We start from the raw sequence: 20,043 nt of genomic DNA on the forward strand, positions 1-20,043 counted from the left end.
AGACTCGACTGTCGAAGGTAAAGTACGAGCAAATCTAGCTACTATGAACGAATGAGTAGCACCACAATCAAACAAAGTAAATGCTTCATGTCTGGCTACTGATATCGTACCTTGGACCAATTCTGCCTTGGTCACTTGCTCAACTGTTGCCGCGTATGCTCGACCGACAATAACTTTCTGGTTCGCTGGCTTCGGTGGATACGACTGTTGTTGTTGCTGCTGTGTCTAGGGTTGTCGCTGCTGCGTCGACTGAGAAGTACTCGGCGTGTTCCTGTGCTGGTCGTCCGTCTGTTTCTTTCTGCAATCTCTGATATAATGACTCATCTTTCCACAATATAAGCATCTGCATGTGTCTCATGGGCAGGGTTGCCCCAGATCATCTATGGTACATTTCGGATAACTGGCCGCAGTAAGCTGCTTCTGCTGCGGCTGCTGGCGCTGCTAATACTGAGGTCTATGGTTCTGATACTGTATCTGGCGGGTGTTGTTGTTTTTGTTGTTGTTATGCTGCTTCTTTGACTGAGGATGAAACTTCCTTCCACCCTGATTCCTCTGGAATTGCCTCTTCCTCGGCCAACTCTTTTGGCCAGAATGCTGCTGCTGACGTGGTGCAGGAGTCTTCTGCGATTCTGTTCAGTCTTGTTCCAGTAAGGAGACCGTCTCTAAAGCTTCGTCTACCGTCATTGGTGCATGTGTGTACACCTTCGTCCGTAAGACTGGCTTCAGACCCCAAGCAAATTTAAGTGCTCGCTCCTTTTTCGTCGTGTATAGGTTCAGACAAAATCTCTCCAGGCTGCGGAATCGGGTAATGTATTCTGCAAGAGAAGAACTCCCTTGCTGAAGGTCAAGAAACTCCTGCATTTTTCGGCTCCTCTCGTGAGCTGGAAAGTAAGCTGCGTAGAACGCTTCTACGAACTGCTCCCAATCCATTGGTTGATTGTCAAATTGTATTTCCCAGGTGGTCGCCCACCACCTTTCTGCATCTTTTCTGAGACGGTAAGTCCCAAAATCAACTTTTCGATCATCTCCAACTTGTAAAACACGGAATATACGCTCTATTTCTCGGATCCAGTCTTCAGCAGCTTCAGGCGACGCTTTCCCGTCAAACGATGGCAGATTCAAACTCATAAACTGTTTGTATGGCACCACTGCTACCGGAACCTGGGCAGGTGCTCCCTGTCCCTGGGCGGCCTGTTGGATATGCTTGCCCATGTTCCTCATGGTTTCCGCTTGCCGTCCTACAACCTTTGTAAGGTTGTTCAAATTCTCTATGAGGTCGTCACACCTCGCACGCCACATCATCTAAATACGCAAAAATCTACACGTGAGTAACTGGCAAGTACGCAGAGATAGAAAAATTCCATTTTCATTAATAAGAAACTACAACATTACAGAAATACCCTTCGTCAAGATAGGGTTAAACAAGCTGTTATCATCGCAAAATTTTTAACTTTTGCGAGTCAAACTGACCTTTGAAAAGTTTTTAAAAATAACTCGCCTCTGTTTTAAAATGCGGGATAATTCCGAAGAATGGGACTCGCCTGTCGGTACGAGGTTCAACCGTTCCTGCCACCTTTAACAGGGGTAATTGAACCAAGGATCAATCTACTGCTTTGCTTTGTTCAACTTATTTAAATCATATTCTAATTTCTAAATGCACAAAGAATCAGGCATGTGCTATGAATTTCTAAAAATGCATATTTGAAAACATGATGTTTGCTTCAAAGATTGGAAAATATTTGGAAGATTCTTGGAAAAGATAACACTTGGAAAATCGTGAATCATGGTTGAGATATTGTATCTAAGAAAGTGAAAATCGATTTCTGAAGAAATATAAGGATTTTGTGAAAATTGATTTTGAGAAATGTGAAATAACTTTGAAAAACTCGATTTCTTTGAATTCAAACTTTGAAATTGAAAATCTAACTTAGAAAATCGAATTTGGAACTTGGGAAATACTTGAAATATCATTGGCAAATCAATATTTTGAGAAAATCGATTTTTGAATAAGACTTAGGAAATTTTGAAGAATTTGATTCCTTTGACTTGGAATTTGAATTGGAATTGGAATTGTAAAATTCATGAAATGAATGAATATGATTTTGAGGAATTGGGAAAAACTCTTTGTATTTTTGAGAAATGCAGTGCATTTTGAAATTAGCCTAAGAGTGTAGGTTGAATGTGGCTAATGTGAAGATCATAAATCTAGATATCCTTCATATTCTGACTATGGCCATAAATACGAATTCCACCAAGTTTATAAACTTCATAAAAGCTAGTGTATGTGCCATTCATGTAGACCATAGTGAGTTTGAATATACATGAATCATCATCCATCACACATTAACATTATTTAAAAAAATAAACTATATGCAATGCTGCCTAAGCTAAGCAGGAAATGTAAATTCTTATTCCAAAGTTTAATTTAGTTTACATCACTATTGAAATTTAAATACATGAAAAATAAAGTCTTCAATGTACCTGCAAAACTAGAAAACTTTGTTAGTGATGATATGTTGGCTTTTCTAGATTTATCCAGCAATATCAGGAAATTACTGGATTTTGCTAGATATAAGCCTTTTTGTCATGATTCCATTAAATCAAAATGATAAAGTATGAAATAAAATTGAATAAATAAGGAAGGTAAGATATGAAATTTCGAAATTGGGGTCAAAATGACCAAAATACTCCTAATAACAAGACTATGGCCTTGAAATTAGGGTTTTCAGAAAGATATTTGGTAAAATGCAAGTTTTGAAATTCAAATGCAAATAAACTAGGCTAAAATATGATATGACATACTTAAACACATGAAAACTAAGGTTAGGGATTTCGAAATTGAGGTCAAATGACCAAATTGCTCTTGATAGCAAGACTATGGTCTTGAAATCAGGGTTTTCTGAAATAGATTTTGGATAAAACCTAGGTTTTATGCACTAAATGAAGTCAAATGAACATCAAATTTAACCTAAAGCATCCTAATATGATTATGAATATGATTAAACCCTAAAAATATATGCTTATGCACGAAAATCCAAGAATATCACAAATTTTGTGATTTTTGCAGTGTTTTGGAATTCTTCGAGTACCCTGTTTTGCAATTTGCTTAATTCAGCCATCAATCAGATTCCAAAATTCATCAAATTTGGTACCTGCACTTATTATAACCCTAATAGTGGATTGGAATTATAAAAATAATTTTTTGGCAGTAATTTAATCCAAAAATAGCATCAAACCCTAAAAATATGCTATTTTTGACCTAGTTCATCAACCAGTCTCAGTCCAAGACCCGAATCAGGGGCCAAACCTCCATGAAAATCTATGAAATTTTACAGAGACCAAATAGACAGAAAAACAAAACTTTTCCTTTTTACAGATCTGAAAAGACACTTAGGATCAAGGAGATCTTTTTCCGGCAATCCGGGCTTGAATATTACAAACCAAACATGAGTTAAAACAGACACTGCATATTACAAATATCTGAGATTTTAACAGTGAACAGTTGACAGAAAAATAACAATACTCACTTTTTACATATCATGAATCGGATCTGTAGTTTGGGATTTATAAACAACATAAGTCTGATTAGGGTTTTGGTAAACCCTAACGAGTTTTAATTTGAAAATCAAACTCTCTGACAGAAGAAAAATACTAAACAGTGATAAAAAATTCTGAAAATTTTACAGTAGATAGATCTAATCAATATGAATCCATAAAAATTTACATATCCAAAATCGGATATAAGATGAGAAAAATATCATAACATCAAGTTACCTTCTTGATTTTAACAACGATTTTAAAGTTTTAAAAACCCGATTTGGTGTCTGATTTTTCTGACAGGGTTCTCGAAGTCCAAAATCTTTGATTTTTTTACAGTAGTTCAATCACATATTCATGCATCACATATAAAAAAATCAGAAATTAACAACACATATTTCAATCCGAAACAGCATGCTCTTTTCTGCTCTAAACTAAAAAAACACACAGAAATCTAATAAACTTGAGAAAACATGCATTAACTAATGAAAAAATACGATAAACATTAAAACAGTAAATAAAAATTATTTCTATGCTATATGAAGTAACATAAACATGAATAAACTATTAAATAAATAAAAAATCAGGGAATCAATGGCTGGAACTTGCTTTCACCTTTGAAATCATGGATTTAACCCATTTAACGGGTAAATCTCACGTTTCGTCGGTTAAGAATATGAAAAACGTAGCTCTCATCGATTCTAATGGATTAGAATCCTTGAAATCACCCTCAAACTGAGTTAGATCATCTTATTGGGTCGATTTTGGGGTTCTTGGATGAAATCCATGGTTAAATCCATGAACACAAGAGTTTCCATGGTGAAATCTAATAAAATAATAAAAAAATAATATTAAATAAACTCACCTTGGGGCTGCAGATGCAATGAAGGAAGGTAGAGGTGCTGGAGAGGAGAGAGAGGACACGAAAATTTGAGAGAAAAAGAGCCCCTTTTGACCTCTTGAAGTCCCCTATTTATAGGTTTTCAAAACCTCCTTAATTAGGGTTAATTAAGAGGTTTTTCATTTTTTTAGGACTCTTTCTAAAAATCCACTAAGGGCAACAATTTTTTGGAGAATTATAGCCTAGGTGGGACTCTAATTAATCCCTAGTTAGCCCCTAACTAAACCTATAAAACCCCCAAATGTGATGCCACTTGGCATCTTCCACATTTGGTTTTGTAAAAACCTTTAAAAACACTAGTTTTAAAAACTAAACTTAAAAATGGGTTTTCAAAATGATATTAACTCTTCTAAACCCCTAACACTAACCAAGACACTGACTAACCCTAGTCTAGCCCTGACTTACTCGAATATGGCGCCACCCCGGGTGGGCCCTACTTGAGTTTTTCAAAAAGCGATTTTAAAACTTGAAATTGAAGGAGTTTTCAAAAGGATTTTCAAAAGCAATCTTAAAATTAGAATTTTTGAAATGGCATGGGGTCCTAACTGGATTAGAACTCCTCTGGATATGGTGCCAACTGAGTGGGCCCACATCAATTTTTGAAAACTTTGAAATAAACACTGAAAACAACTTTGAAAAGGGGTTAAAATCAATATTTGGAATTCAAGATTTTTGAAAATAGGGTCTCAAGCGAACTGGAACTCCGAGTTAGAGTCCTGAACTCTTAGGACTCTGAGATTTTAGATTTTAAAAATCCAAATGAAAGGTTTTTGAAAGATTTTATCAGAAAATGGTGAAACAAGTCAGAAAATACAGTCAGGGTTAGACTCCTAACTCGATCAGAACTCTGAAATAGAGTCCTGAATTAACTGGACTCTACAAAATGGCCTATTTTTTTTTGAAAACGAATGGAAACAAATGAAAATGGAATAAAAACAGACTTCAAAACAGACTCCTGACTGGACTAGGACTCTGAGACAGAGTCCTGATCGGACTAAAACTCTAGATTTTTTTTGGTATTTTCTAAAAAACAGTTGAAAGAACTTGTGAAAACAGTTAAAATAATAACAAATATTGGAATAAACCAGAGTTCTGATTCAACTGAGACTCTGAGAACAGAGTCCTGATTGAACTAGGACTCTTATATTTTTGGATTTTCTGATAAGTAAGTGATGGAATTTAAGCAAAGCTTTTGAAAACCAGTGAAAATGAAGTGAGAAAATCAATTTTGGATAGAATCCTACTTCGATCAGGACTCTGGGGTAGAGTCCTGATTTGATCAGGACTCTGAGATAAAACCTCAGAATTTTAAAATTCTTTGATAAAAGCGCAACAGTTTTGATAGATGAAAAGATTTTTGAAAGATTCTTTCAAAATTTGAAATCAGGATCGGAGTTCTGATCCAACTAGGACTCTCTGAACAGAGTCCTGTTTTGACTAAAACTCTGAGTTTCTGACTCATTTTGAAAGATTTTGAAAGATTTGATTGAAAATGGTTGTGAAAGATTAGAGTTCTAATCCGATTAAAACTCTAAAGAAGAGTCCTGATCCAACTAGGACTCTGAAATTTTGGCCAAAACAAAAGATTTTGAAAGGTTTTCTTCAAAGATAGGTAAAAAGGTAGTGAAAATTAGAGTTGTGATCTGACTAGGACTCTGGAAAAAGAGTCCTGATCCAACTAGGACTCTAAAATTTTTGATAAATGAAGGAATCTAGAAGCGACACCACCTAAATGGGTCTCATCTGAGAATTGAAATCAATTGAAATTGAGTTTGAAATGAATCCAGATTGTTTTCTGAGAAAATACTTCAAAATATAAGGTCCTGGGGGTTGGCAAATGACAGAATGTTGAGTAAAAACCCAGGTTTTGAAATTGATTTTTGAAAGAAAAGTTTTAAAACTCAATTCTGGATTAAATATTTTGAAAACATGAGTGTTGGATCTCGAAAATGAGATGTAATGACATGCAATGCTATGCTATGCAATGCAATGATATGCTGAATTCATGCAATGATAAGCAATGACACATGAAATGGATGAATACTGAATGAGGAGGAAAATTTGGGGTGTTTACACAAGCACTGCCAAAAAACTTAAGCAAAACAAAACAAAAAACGAAACACATCACAATACAATTCATGACTTGCTGGTGTAGAAGTCTCTGTAGTCCTTCCGACTACCATAGCTCCTCGGCCTAACACGAGGAGGAGAAACAACATCCCTCAGCTGCGTGTCAGAGATCTCCTGAACTTCCGTCCTGGCTGTCCACTTCCACAACCAATGGTCCAGTGACCGAAGATACATCGTCGATGTCTTCCGCGTTGCTCTTCCAGAGCTCATCCCTCTGCTTCGTCTGGCATTCCTCTTCGACATGCCCACGAAGACTACAGTAGGGGCACTCAGCCAACTCACGGGGATAGATTTGTCCCGTGTGATCTTTCAAACACCTGGCACAGGGAGGTGCCAACATATGCAAATTACGTGCCAAATGTCGCACAGCTTCGCTCAGGGCCTCTTCGCCTCGAGTCAGGTTTTGGAGAGCTTCCAAAATCTTGTCATAGGTCAGGTTTGTTGACATCTATTACATACACAGAACCACATACACAAAACTATCTAAGAAGCAAGAACTAAGAAAATAAAGAAGCTTAACTTATACTTACAGTGTGATGGATGATGCACGATGAAGCTCGGACGACACACTTAAACTCTGATCTGATACCAAACTCTATGGCGCCCCAAATCCAACTTTGGAAAAACTTAGAATTTTCAGTGTTTTTTTTTTTAAGGTTTAACTAGAAAACCAGCGGAAAGCAGGTGTGAGAAAAACAACAAAGCCGCAAGTCTGGGCGGCCACCACAGGTGAGTGCAACAAGTAACCAATAGTGTAACAAAAGTGTAGCTACGAGGTAAAAAGGGTAAACACCCCAACAATATAAAGAGTTTACAAAATATAAGTACAAGTTTCAAAATAGGGTTTACATCCTGAACAAAATACCAAAACCACCAGGTACAAGAACTTCAGGTCAAGTGTGGGTCCTCCGAGCCTCCACCGTATATCATCGCATCCGCACTATACCTGTTCGTCACCTACATCCCCATAAAATGGGATCAGGCCTCTTGCGAGGTGGTGAAGAAACAACCACAACATATACATATATCGAAAGAGAAAAACAGTAATAGAACTGACAAGTGTAAATGTTTGTGTCCAGTAAGTGCAAAGTGACAAGTACTAGTCAACAAGTTGTAGTAACAGGGAAACAAGTAGCTAAAGCAGCAAACTGAACTGTAAAGTGTACTGAGCAGCAAGTAACTAAGTAACAACTGAAGCAAGTAAAGTAGCTAAAGCAAAGTCTACAACACAAGTAAAGTAATAACTACTGTAAGTCAGTTGTTTGAATAATTCTTAAGTTCTTTTGATTACTCATTCGGGTACGCGAAGGAAACCTCATATTCTGTGAGACATGCACCCAACGTCTGTTATTCAAGTTCTAGTGTGGTAACCGGGGAAGCTACATACCGAGTCAACCATAAGCGAGCAACACACGGCTAGGAGAAAACACTCGCATAGGCAAGGATTGCAATCCATACTACTGCAGTAGTGAGGTCCTAGAAAGACAACCTCGACCTCCCTGACTTTTAGTGACTGAAGGCCAAAGGATGCTACAGCTCCTGTCAAAACACGTGTCGTCGTAACGACAAATCACTCAGGGTTGTACCATCCACCCTCTCCCAAGGTGAACCATTTTGTGAATGGGGCGAAGCAGGTTTATCTTTGTTAGGCTCATGTTCATTCATACCTCACAACGAGGAATTTGCCTCGTGGTCCCCGTAGGGTACGAAAAATGAGGACTTGGCCTGTCCATTCACATGCTCAGCCTTACACGGCCAACGGAGCACACCGCTCATGAAAGCAGTCATAACACCATATTATTTATTTCAGTTTAGGGTATATCACACAAGAGTCCTTACACAACACAAGGGCCACTGCCCGGAGACTCCAATTGAGCCCACAACAAGTCATTTTTGTTTATTCATACCCTATGGTGTTCGATCTTTCTATTCTTTTCATTTCTTGAAGTAAGTGCATGGGGTGCACTTACCAATGCCTCAAACAATGTACCTCCTCCGGGTACACACTACTCAGTAACAGTGACAGGTTGTGCTAAGTGCAAAGTGAAAGAGTAATATAAGCTTTCAGTCATTTTGCACAATACAATAATCAGAGGCATTATACAATTCTATCTCTGGAAGACAATTAAGTATGTAAGCAGGTAGGCAGTTCCACGTATGTGGTATTTCATCAATTCACATTCTCAAAGGATTAAAATAGAATTTATCTAAGGTTCCATCTTATGGGAATATATGATCATCGCAAAATTTTCCGCTCATAATATTCTCTCTCTTACTTCTCTTTTCCTTTTCATTCCCTATTTCCTCCTTTTTGAAGGGAGAAAATAAAAGACATAAAAGAAGAGAGAAGAGAAAAGAAAGAAAAGAAGAGAAAGAGAAACTGTTTTGCGGGGTCTCACTTGACCTTAATTTTAAAAAATATTTAAGAAAATAACTCGCCTCCGTTTTGAAATATTTGCGAGAAAACTGGGAGAAGGGATTCGCTCGTCGGTATGAGGTTTGACCATTCCTCGCGCCTTTACCAGGGGTAATCGAACCAAGGGTCGAATTCATGCCTTTTTGCTTTGCTAAAAGATTATCTAAGAATTTATCCTAAGTCTAAATGTGCAAAGAATCATGTTTGTGTGAATGCAAAGATGTATGCTCTTTTTTAAAATGATTTGAAATTTTCCAAGTGTTTCTGAGATGAATCTGATGATAGAGTGATGAAATGGTTTTTAACTCAGAACTTAAGATTTAAAGTTCTAAGTTTTTGGAATAATCAGAGTTTGGAAAAATAATCTAGACTTTTGAAAGGAAGGATTTTGAAATTGAGATAAAAGGAGGAGAAAGAAAACTTCAAAGTCATAAATGGACTTTAAATCAGAACAGAGATGAAATGGAATTGAATTCTAACTTTTGAAGTTTGAAATCAGAATGAAATGTGCAAAATCTAAATAGAATTGAGAAATAGAATTGATTTGAAAGTTGGAATTCAAGATGGAATTTGAATCCAAAGTTTGGATTCTAAATAGAGTTCAAAATTGAATTCTGGATTTAAAATCCGAAATGGGAATTGGATTCGAAATCTGGGATGAAATGGAATTGGTTTTAAGAATTGGAATTGAGAATAAAAGTTGATTTGAAATCTGGAATTCAAGATGGAATTTGAATCCAAAGTCTGGATTCTAAATAGAGTTGAGATTCAAAATTGAATTCTGGATTTAGAATCCGAAATGGGAATTGGATCTGAACTCTGGGACCCAAGATGAAATTGGATTCTGAATTTTAAATGGAATTGGATCTAAGATTTGGAATCCAATATGAAATTTGGATTTGAAGTCTAAGATCCAAAGTAAAATTGGGTTCAAAATTTTAAATAGAATTGGATCCAAGATGGAATTTGGATCTGAAGTCTGAGATCCAAAATGAAAGTGCACTAGGATCGAGGCAACGAGCACTAAAGGGGGGTGAATAGTGCTTTTAAATTTTTTTGCGCAATATAGAATGATTTTGCAAATCTCAAAGCAAACACACAAAGAACACAAGATTTTATCCTGGTTCGGTATAACCCGACCTACATCCAGTCCCCAAGCAAAACCCGCTTGAGATTATCCACTATCAACCTTGTAAACTACAAGATCACACAGACCATAACTGGTCCCACTTTCAGTAACAACCCTACTGAAAGCAAACAACTCCTTTAAACCAAGGAGTCCTTTTTACAGAAAAGAAATAACAACTTACAATACAACCTATGAGCCTTCCTTTTGAATGCAAATGAGATGCAATTGGCTTTTGAGGTTGTTGAAATACTCTACTCACGAATTCACTATCTCTCAAAGTGATTTGAGTGAAAAACTGAAGTGAAAATATCACGTGAGTGAGAAACAAATACTTGAATGAATAGGAGTGAAAATCAAGAAGTAATTCAATATAGTTCTATTGAATTTGATTGTTTTTTAGTGTAGAATGCACTCATATTTATAGTTAAAGTTTTCCATACGTTGAGAGTATGAAAGGGTGTCAAAACTGTCCATTTCGAACGATCAAAACGTTTGAAAAATGAAAAGACACGCCTTTTTGAAGTTTCAGGAAAACGGAAAAATTAGTCGACTGAAACATCGGTTAGTCGACTAATAATTAGTTATTAGTAGACTGACAGTTATCGTCAGTCGACTGATCTGTTAATCGAGCTGTTTGAAAAACTGAACTTTTGAAACTTAGTCGACTTGAGAAAAGTTAGTCGACTGATAATGTCATCAGTAGACTGAAAAACCTTTTAGTCGACTGCTGCTAAAATCTTTTGAAAAACAAACATTCTGTTCGGTCGACTGATAAAAAGCATTAGTCGACTGTTGCTAAATTTTCAGAAAACACATGTTTTGTTCAGTCGACTGATAAAACCGTTAGTCGACTGATGCTAATTTTCCAGAAAACAGACATTCTGTTCAGTCGACTAATAAAGACTTCGGTCGACTAATTTGACAAAAATGACTTTTTAGAAAATATGGCGCGAAAGGATTAGGCGACTGGTAAGTCTATTGGTCGACTAATAAACATGAAAATTTAAGAAAAGAGTTTTCTAAAAAGATTTTCATGAGGGTTCTTTTTAGAAAAGTTTTTCTAAAGACTTTTAAGGTGAAATGCAACCTAAATATGCACTCTAAGTAAGGCTCTTACAAGAATCTAAGACTTTTAATGAATCAAACATTTGCACACTAGTCTTCAAAGATTCTTCACTGAATTCTTCAATTTCTTCATAGCCTTAGCTGAAATGCAGTTGATTCCACTTGCTCATCATCAAAACCTTGTACTTGAAGTATCATGTATGGCTTCATTGTCGTAACAATCTCCCCCTTTTTGATGATGACAAACTTAATCATAGATGAAGCATTTAGATGCATAGATGGAGATTTTACTCCTCCTATCAATATGCTGCAAAACATTAAAAGTTAGCACATTTAAAGCACATATATCACATATTGATTGGTTTGCATTTCCATTCATCATTTCTTCATGCATTTAGAAATACATTCATTCAAAGCTTTCTTTTTCTCTTAATTTTGCATTTCTCATGCAAGATCTCCTGCAAAGTAATTGCTATCATCTTTTTCTCCCCCTTTGTCAGAATCAAAAAGAGTAAGGGCAGAAATAACATAAGCAAAATAGAGATACAATTTTAAAATATTACAACCCATAAAGTATGAAAGTTCAGACAACAACGATGAAACAGAACCAGAGGAGGATACAATGGCTGACGGTGAGTGAGAAGTCGGATTTCGGCAATGCACTGTCACACAAGAGGGTTCCGGCGTGTTTTGAAGATGCGCCAGTTACTGCAGGAGGATTTTGGTGTTTCAAGATCACGACCAGAAGATTCCGGCGTCTCCTTGTCACGGTAAGAAAATCCCAACGAAAATGGGATCGAACGGCACTCCGAGGGTTTTTCGGAAGAGAGAGAGAGGCAAAAGAGAAAGAGGGTTTTCGTTTTTAAGGGTTTCGTTTTAAGAAAAACGAAAAGATACGAAAACGAAGTGAAACGATGTTTATTTTAAAAAAAACGGGTGTTTTAAAAATCCAAGGGGTATCGGGTCCCTTCATTTAAATATTTTAAAAAAAAATTTAGTCGACTAAAACTTTATCGGTCGAATAAGAATGTGCGACTCATTCTAAAAATATCATCAGTCGACTAGAAATATATCGGTCGACTAATATGGTGCTATACATTCCAAAATTTAAAACACCATTCGACTAGAATTTTATCGGTCGACTTATATAGTGCGATTTTGAGATTTTGTTCGAAAATCGGCATTTTTATAAATCCAAAAATGAGCAAATACCTAGTTCTCTTCTAATTCTCATAAAATCTTCATTTTTAAGAGGTTTAGTGAAGATATCGGCATGTTGTTCTTTAGTGGAAATAAAATTTAACAAAATATCTCCTTTTAACACATGATCTCTTAAAAAATGATGTCTCACTTCAATATGCTTAGTTCTTGAGTGCTGAATAGGATTTTTTGAAAGATTTATAGCACTAGTGTTATCACAATAAATAGTTGTTGTGGAGTAATTCAAACCGAAATCTTTTAAGGTTTGTTTCATCCATAGTACTTGTGAACATGCTAAACTAGCCGCTATATATTCTGCTTCAGTAGTTGAGAGTGATACTGAATTTTGCTTTTTACTAAACCAAGAGACTAAGGAATTTCCTAAGAAATGACAAGTTCCACTAGTACTCTTGCGATCAGATTTACTTCCTGCAAAATCTGCATCACTATATGAAACTAAATCAAAGGAAGATGATTTTGGGTAAAACAAACCGAAATCTGAAGTATCTTTCAAATAACGAAGAATTTGTTTTACTGCAGTTAAATGAGATTCCTTTGGATTAGCTTGAAATCTTGCACACATACAAACACTAAACATAATATCAGGTCGACTAGCAGTTAAGTATAATAGAGATCCGATCATACCTCTTTAGAGCTTAGTATCTACACTTTTACCATTTTCATCTTTATTAAGAGAAGTAGTTGTACTCATAGGATTCCTTCATGATTTCGATGAGTCCATCCCAAATCTCTTGAGAAGTTCTTTTGTATACTTAGCCTGATTGATGAAGATTCCTTCTTCAGTTTGCTTTATTTGAAGTCCAAGGAAGTAGTTTAATTCGCCCATCAAGCTCATTTCAAACTCTTCCTACATAGCCTTAGCAAATTCTTTACAAAGAGAATCATTAGTAGAACCAAATATTATGTCATCAACATAAATTTGCACAATAAGAATATCTGAATTAAGATTTTTAATAAATAAAGTGGAGTATACCCGACCAATGGAAAAACCAGATTGTTTTAGAAAATTTCGTAGTCTTTCATACCACGCTCTTGGTGCTTGTTTGAGTCCATACAAAGCTCTTTTCAATTTGTAGACTTTTTCTGGATATTTCTCATTTTCAAAGCCTGGAGGTTGCTCTACATAAACTTCTTCATTGATGTGTCCATTTAAGAATGCACTCTTAACATCAATTTGATATAACTTGAAGTTCATGTAACTAGCAAAAGCAAGCATCATTCGAATTGACTCTAATCGAGCCACTGGTGTATAGGTTTCATCAAAATCTATGCCTTCTTCTTGATTATAGCCTTGTGCCACTAGCCTTGCTTTGTTACGAATGACTTCACCATTTTCATCCAGCTTATTTCGGAAGACCCATCTTGTTCCAATTACCGGATGATCCTTTGGTCTATCAACTAGATCCCAAACATCATTCCTACTAAATTGGTTAAGTTCTTCAGACATGGCCAAAAGCCAAAATTCATCAACACAAGCCTCATTGATATTCTTTGGTTCTAATTTAGATATGAAAGCAACATTTGCAATATATTTTTCTAACTGCCTTCTAGTTTGGACACCACTCTTTATTTCACCAATAACTTGTTCATGTGGATGATTAGGAACTTCTTTCCAAACCGGTTGAAGAGGAATATTTTCTTGAAAAGTATTCTCTATCAAGGGTTCTTCATGAAGTATTACTTCTTCTTTGCTTAGAGGTATAACCTGCTCACAATTCTCATCAAATGCAACATGTAAAGATTCTTCAATACAAGATGTTCTTTTATTGAAAATACGATATGCTTTACTTCTAGAAGAATATCCAAGAAATATTGATTCATTTGATTTTGAATCAAACTTATCAATATTATCTTTGGTATTTAACAAGAAACATTTACTACCAAAATTTTTGAAATATGAGATCTTTGGTATTCAATCATAATACAATTCAAAACATGTTTTATGTAAAATTGGTCGAATAAGAACACGATTTAAGACATAACATGCTGTATTAATTGCTTCAGCCCAAAAGTATTTTGGTAAATTTTTATCTTGAAGCATGGTTCTAGCACATTCTTGCAAAGTTCTATTCTTTCTTTCAACAACTCCATTTTGTGGAGCCGCTCTAGGAAAAGCAAAGTTGTGAGATATACCATGTAAATCACAAAACTTTAGAAAAGATTAATTTTCAAATTCACCACCATGATCACTACGAATTTTAATAATAGATGTAGATTTTTCATTTGTAATTCTTCTACAAAGTTTAGAAAATTCTGAAAAAGCATCATTTTTGCTTTTTAGAAAAATCACCCATGTAAACCGAGAATAATCATCTACTATAACAAAATCATACTTGCTACCATTCAAACTTTGAATTCTAGATGGTCCAAATAGATCTAAATGTAAAAGTTCAAGAGGACGTTTTATTGAAACTATATCTTTAGCTTTAAAAGAACTCTTGATTTGTTTACCTCTTTGACAAGCATCACATAAGTGATCCTTTTTATATGGTATTTTAGGTAGGCCTCTTACAAGATCATTCTTGGATAACTTTGAAATAATTTTAAAGTTAACATGTTCAAGTCTCTTGTGCCATAACCATTTAATTTCATTTGAAATAATAAGACATTTTTCATTAAAAGAGGGTAATTCATCTAGATATAGTTCATACACATTGTTTCTTCTTTTACCTTTAAAAATGATCTTTTTAGATTGAAAATCAGAAATTAAGCATAAATCATTTTCAAAAGACACATGAAAACCTTTATCACATAATTGACTAATAGATATTAAATTATGCATTAAACCATCTACTAAAAGAACATTTTCTATCAAGGGAAATTTTGGATTACCAATATTACCAATACCTATCATTTTTCCCTTGTTATTGTCACCAAAGGTGACGGTTCCTCCATCCTTATTTTGGAGGGTGGAAAATAACTCCGGCCTTCCAGTCATATGTTTGGAACAGCCGCTGTCCAATATCCATTTGCTCCTTATGTTGTGTACCTACAACAAAATCAGAAAACAGAGCATTTGACCCCTTTCTATTTTCGGGTCCATGAGAGTTAGTCTTAGGAACCCATATCCATTTGGATTTTGGTTTCCTTTGATAATAAATATTCTTTCTATAAAAGGATTTAGAATAAACATGTCTAGAATAATCATATCTAGATGCATTTCTATTAGAACTAGAAAGTTTGGTTTTATGAACAAAAGGTTGAAAATAATGTCTTTGATTTTTCACCACATAGTTTGGTCTATTTTGAGTATCAAAGAAGCTATATCCCAATCCGGTTTTATTAACCGAGCATCTTTGAGAACCAAGAAGTTTTTCTAGATTCTCTTGACCATTTGTGAATTTGGTCACTATAGAAAGAAGATCATTTGACTTTTCTTTAAGACTAGATATTTCTTTTTGTAAGAGATTGGTTCTAACTCCAATTTCTTTTATCTCAAGTGCTTGGCAAGAATTTTCCTTCTTGAGATCTTCTATTTCTTGAAGTAACACTTTATTTTGAGAGTCAAGAGTTAAATTTTCAGTTTTTAACTCTTTATTTTTAGAACTAAAACTCTTAAATTTAGCATATAAATCATTAAATGCTTCAAATAACTCATCATAGTCAAATTGACTTACCGAATCTTTTTGTGCTACAAAACACATGTTGGCGACTTCTTCATTTGATTCTTCATCGGAAGAGGAGTCACTATTATCCCAACATGCTTGAAATGCCTTTTTCTTCTTGAATTGGTCCTTGGGCTTGAATTTGAGAAGAGGACAATCTTTCTTGATATGTTCTGCCTTTTTGCAGTTAAAGCACTTTACTTCATTGGGAATGGAAGAATCTGCTTTCTTTACCTTTATTTGAAATCTTCCCTTTTTGATGAATCTTCTGAATTGCCTTGTGATGAGGGCAATATCTTCATCTTCATCTTCTTCTGAATTTTCTGAGTCAGAAGTAGCCTTAAAAGCAAGAGATTTCTTCTTAGGCTCTTCTTTTTGTCTGTCTTGAAGTTGGACCTCATATGCCATTAGGTTACCAACTAAGTCTTCAAGAGTGAGAGTATTAAGATCATTTGCTTCTTCAATAGCAGTGGTTTTTCTCTCCCATTCAGGAGTTAAACACCTTAGAATCTTTCTGACTAAATCCACTTGTGAATATTCTTTTCCAAAGGATTTCAAAGTGTTAGTTATATCGGTCATTCTAGTTACCATGTCCGATATAGATTAATTTTGCTTCATTTTGAACAATTCAAATTTATGAACTAAAGAAGCAATTTTAGATTCCTTTACCTTTGACGTACCTTCGTGAGTTACTAGAAGAGTATGCCAAATTTCATTTGTTGTAGAGCATTGAGAGATGCGATTGAATTCTACCTTGTCAACGCCATAATATAATGCATTCATGGCTTTGGCATTTAGTGAAGCAGTCTTCTTTTCATCATCGGTCCATCGGCTGAAATCAATTGATGGAGTTTGGTACTTTTCTGAAACAACTCTCCAGATATCGAGATCCATGGATTTCAAGAATATTGTCATTCTTACTTTCCAGTATCCATAGTTTGTTCCGTCGAAGAGAGGAGGACGAACATAGGAGCTTCCTTCTTTGTGATTAGATGTTGTAGTTGCCATGCTAGATGATGGTCAAATCAAAGTAATAACAAACCTGTGCTCTGATATCAAATGAAAGTGTACTAGGATCGAGGCAACGAGCACTAGAGGGGGGGTGAATAGTGCTTTTAAAATTTTCTGCGGAATATAGAATGATTTTGCAAATCTCAAAGCAAACACACAAAGAACATAAGATTTTATCCTGGTTCGGTCTAACCCGACCTACATCCAGTCCCCAAGAAAAACCCGCTTGAGATTATCCACTATCAACCTTGTAAACTACAAGATCACACAGACCATAACTGGTCCCACTTTCAGTAACAACCCTACTGAAAGCAAACAACTCCTTTAAACCAAGGAGTCCTTCTTTTTATAGAAAAGAAATAACAACTTACAATACAACCTATGAGCCTTCCTTTTGAATGCAAATGAGATGCAATTGGCTTTTGAGGTTGTTGAAACACTCTACTTACGAATTCACTATCTCTCAAAGTGATTTGAGTGAAAAACTGAAGTGAAAATATCACATGAGTGAGAAACAAATACTTGAATGAATAAGAGTGAAAATCAAGAAGTAATTCAATATAATTCTATTGAATTTGATTGTTTTTTAGTGTAGAATGCACTCATATTTATAGTTAAAGTTTTCCATACGTTGAGAGTATGAAAGGGTGTCAAAACTGTCCATTTCGAACGATCAAAACGTTTGAAAAATGAAAAGACACGCCTTTTTGAAGTTTCAGGAAAACGGCAAAATTAGTTGACTGAAACATCAGTTAGTCGACTAATAGTTAGTTATTAGTAGAGTGACAGTTATCGTCGATCGACTGATCTGTTAATCGAGCCGTTTGCAAAACTGAACTTTTGAAACTTAGTCGACTTAAGAAAAGTTAGTCGACTGATAATGTCATCAGTAGACTGAAAAACCTTTTAGTCGACTGCTGCTAAAATCTTCTGAAAAACAAACATTCTGTTTGGTCGACTGATAAAAAGCATTAGTCGACTGCTGCTAAATTTTCAGAAAACACATGTTCTGTTCAGTCGACTGGTAAAACCATTAGTCGACTGCTGCTAATTTTCCAGAAAACAGACATTCTGTCTAGTCGACTGATAAAGACTTCGGTCGACTAATTTGACAAAAATGACTTTTTAGAAAATATGGCGCGAAAGGATTAGTCGACTGGTAAGTCTATTGGTTGACTAATAAACATGAAAATTTAAGAAAAGAGTTTTCTAAAAAGATTTTCATGAGGGTTCTTTTCAGAAAAGTTTTTCTAAAGACTTTTAAGGTGAAATGCAACCTAAATATGCACTCTATGTAAGGCTCTTACAAGAATCTAAGACTTTTAATGAATTAAACATTTGCATACTAGTCTTCAAAGATTCTTCACTGAATTCTTTAATTTCTTTATAGCCTTAGCTGAAATGCAGTTGATTCCACTTGCTCATCATCAAAACCTTGTACTTGAAGTATCAGTATGGCTTCATTGTCGTAACACAAAATAGAGTTGGACTCTGGACCTTAAGATGAATTTTGGATCTGAAGTCTGAGATCCAAAGTGAAGTTGGATTCTGGATCCTAAAATGGAATTGGATCTGAAGTCTGAGATCCAAAGTGAGGTTGGATTCTGGATCCTAAAATGGAATTGGATCTGAAGTCTGAGATCCAAAGTAGAATTGGGTTCTGGATCCTAAAATGGATTTGGATCTGAAGTTCGAGATCCAAAGTAGAGATTGTACTTGGAAATCTGGATCCAAGTTGGGATTAGGATCTAACTTTGGATTTGGGATTTTGAAAGCCCAAATGGGGCTTTTGAAGATGGATCTGCGTTTTGGAAACCCAAATTGAATTTAAAATTTAAGAAGAGTCAAGTTTTGAGATTCGAAATCAATCTCGAACTTTGATTTTGATTTTTGAAGATGAACTTGATTTCGAATGTGAAATCAGAAGATAACTCAGAAGTTTCAAAGTTAAATTAAACTTTGAAAATGAAATTGAATTGAATTTGAATTTTGAATTCGGATTTTGAAAATGAATTTGGAATTTCAAAGTTGATTTGAGAATTTAAATTTCGAATATACAAATGAATTTCAAAGTCAAGTTGGACTTTGAATTTGAAGCTTGAATTTTGGAATTTAGAAAATGAATCAAATTGAATTAATATTTGAATTTGATTTCAAAGTTAAAATTTGGACTTTGAAAATGAGATAGAATTGATAAATTGAAATAGAAATTGAAGAAGAGATATTTACAATCACTTGGATTTTGAAAAAGGAATTTTTGAAAATATGATGCAATTTGTGATCATCGCAAAATTTTTCCTCTCGTAATATTCTCTCTCTTCCTTCTCTTTTCCTTTCCAACCCCTATTTTCTCTTTTTTGAAGGGAGAAAATAAAAGGACAGAAAGAAAGAGAGAAAAGAAAAGAAAAGAAAAGAGGAGAAGAGGAACTCTTTTGTGGGGTCTCACTTGACCTTAATTTTGAAAGTATTTATGAAAATAACTCACCTCCGTTTTGAAATATTTGCGGGAAAACTGGGAGATGGGATCCGCTCGTCGGTATGAGGTTCGACCGTTCCTGGCGCCTTTACCAGGGGTAATCGAACCAAGGGTCGAATTCATGCCTTTTGCTTTGCTAAGAAATTATCTAAGAATTTATCCTAAGTCTAAATGCACAAAGAATCATACTTGTGCGAATGCAAAGATGCATGCTCTTTTTGAAAATGTTTTGAAGAATTCCCAAGTGTTTCTGAGATGAATCTGATAAAGTGAAGAAATGATTTCTAACTTAGAACTTAAGATTAAGGTTCTAAGTTTTTTTTAGAATAATCAGGAGCTTGGGAAAATAAATCTGGCTTTTGGAAAATGATTTTGAAGTTTTGAGATAAAAGAAGAAGAAAGGACTTTTAAAGTCATAAATGGACTTTGAATCAGAATAAAAATGAAAATGGAATTGAATCAGAAGAAAAAATTAGGAAATCTGAATAAAATTGAGAAATGGAATTGATTTAAAAGTTGGGATTTCAAGATGAAATCCGAATCCAAGATCTG

General features: G+C 35.0%; 1 protein-coding gene across 1 annotated transcript; it reads right to left on the reverse strand.

The window, feature by feature from the left end:
- Positions 1 to 633: 633 nt before the first annotated feature.
- LOC149822247 (uncharacterized) lies at positions 634 to 1,221 on the reverse strand. The gene has a single exon (XM_089980242.1). It carries the CDS (start codon positions 1,219 to 1,221, stop codon positions 634 to 636), a length of 588 nt encoding a protein of 195 aa, XP_089836368.1.
- Between the last annotated feature and the right edge of the window lie 18,822 nt (positions 1,222 to 20,043).

Source organism: Nuphar pumila, chromosome 11 (assembly GCF_984573655.1).
Source record: "Nuphar pumila chromosome 11, dmNupPumi1.hap1.1, whole genome shotgun sequence".
NCBI lineage: Eukaryota > Viridiplantae > Streptophyta > Magnoliopsida > Nymphaeales > Nymphaeaceae > Nuphar > Nuphar pumila.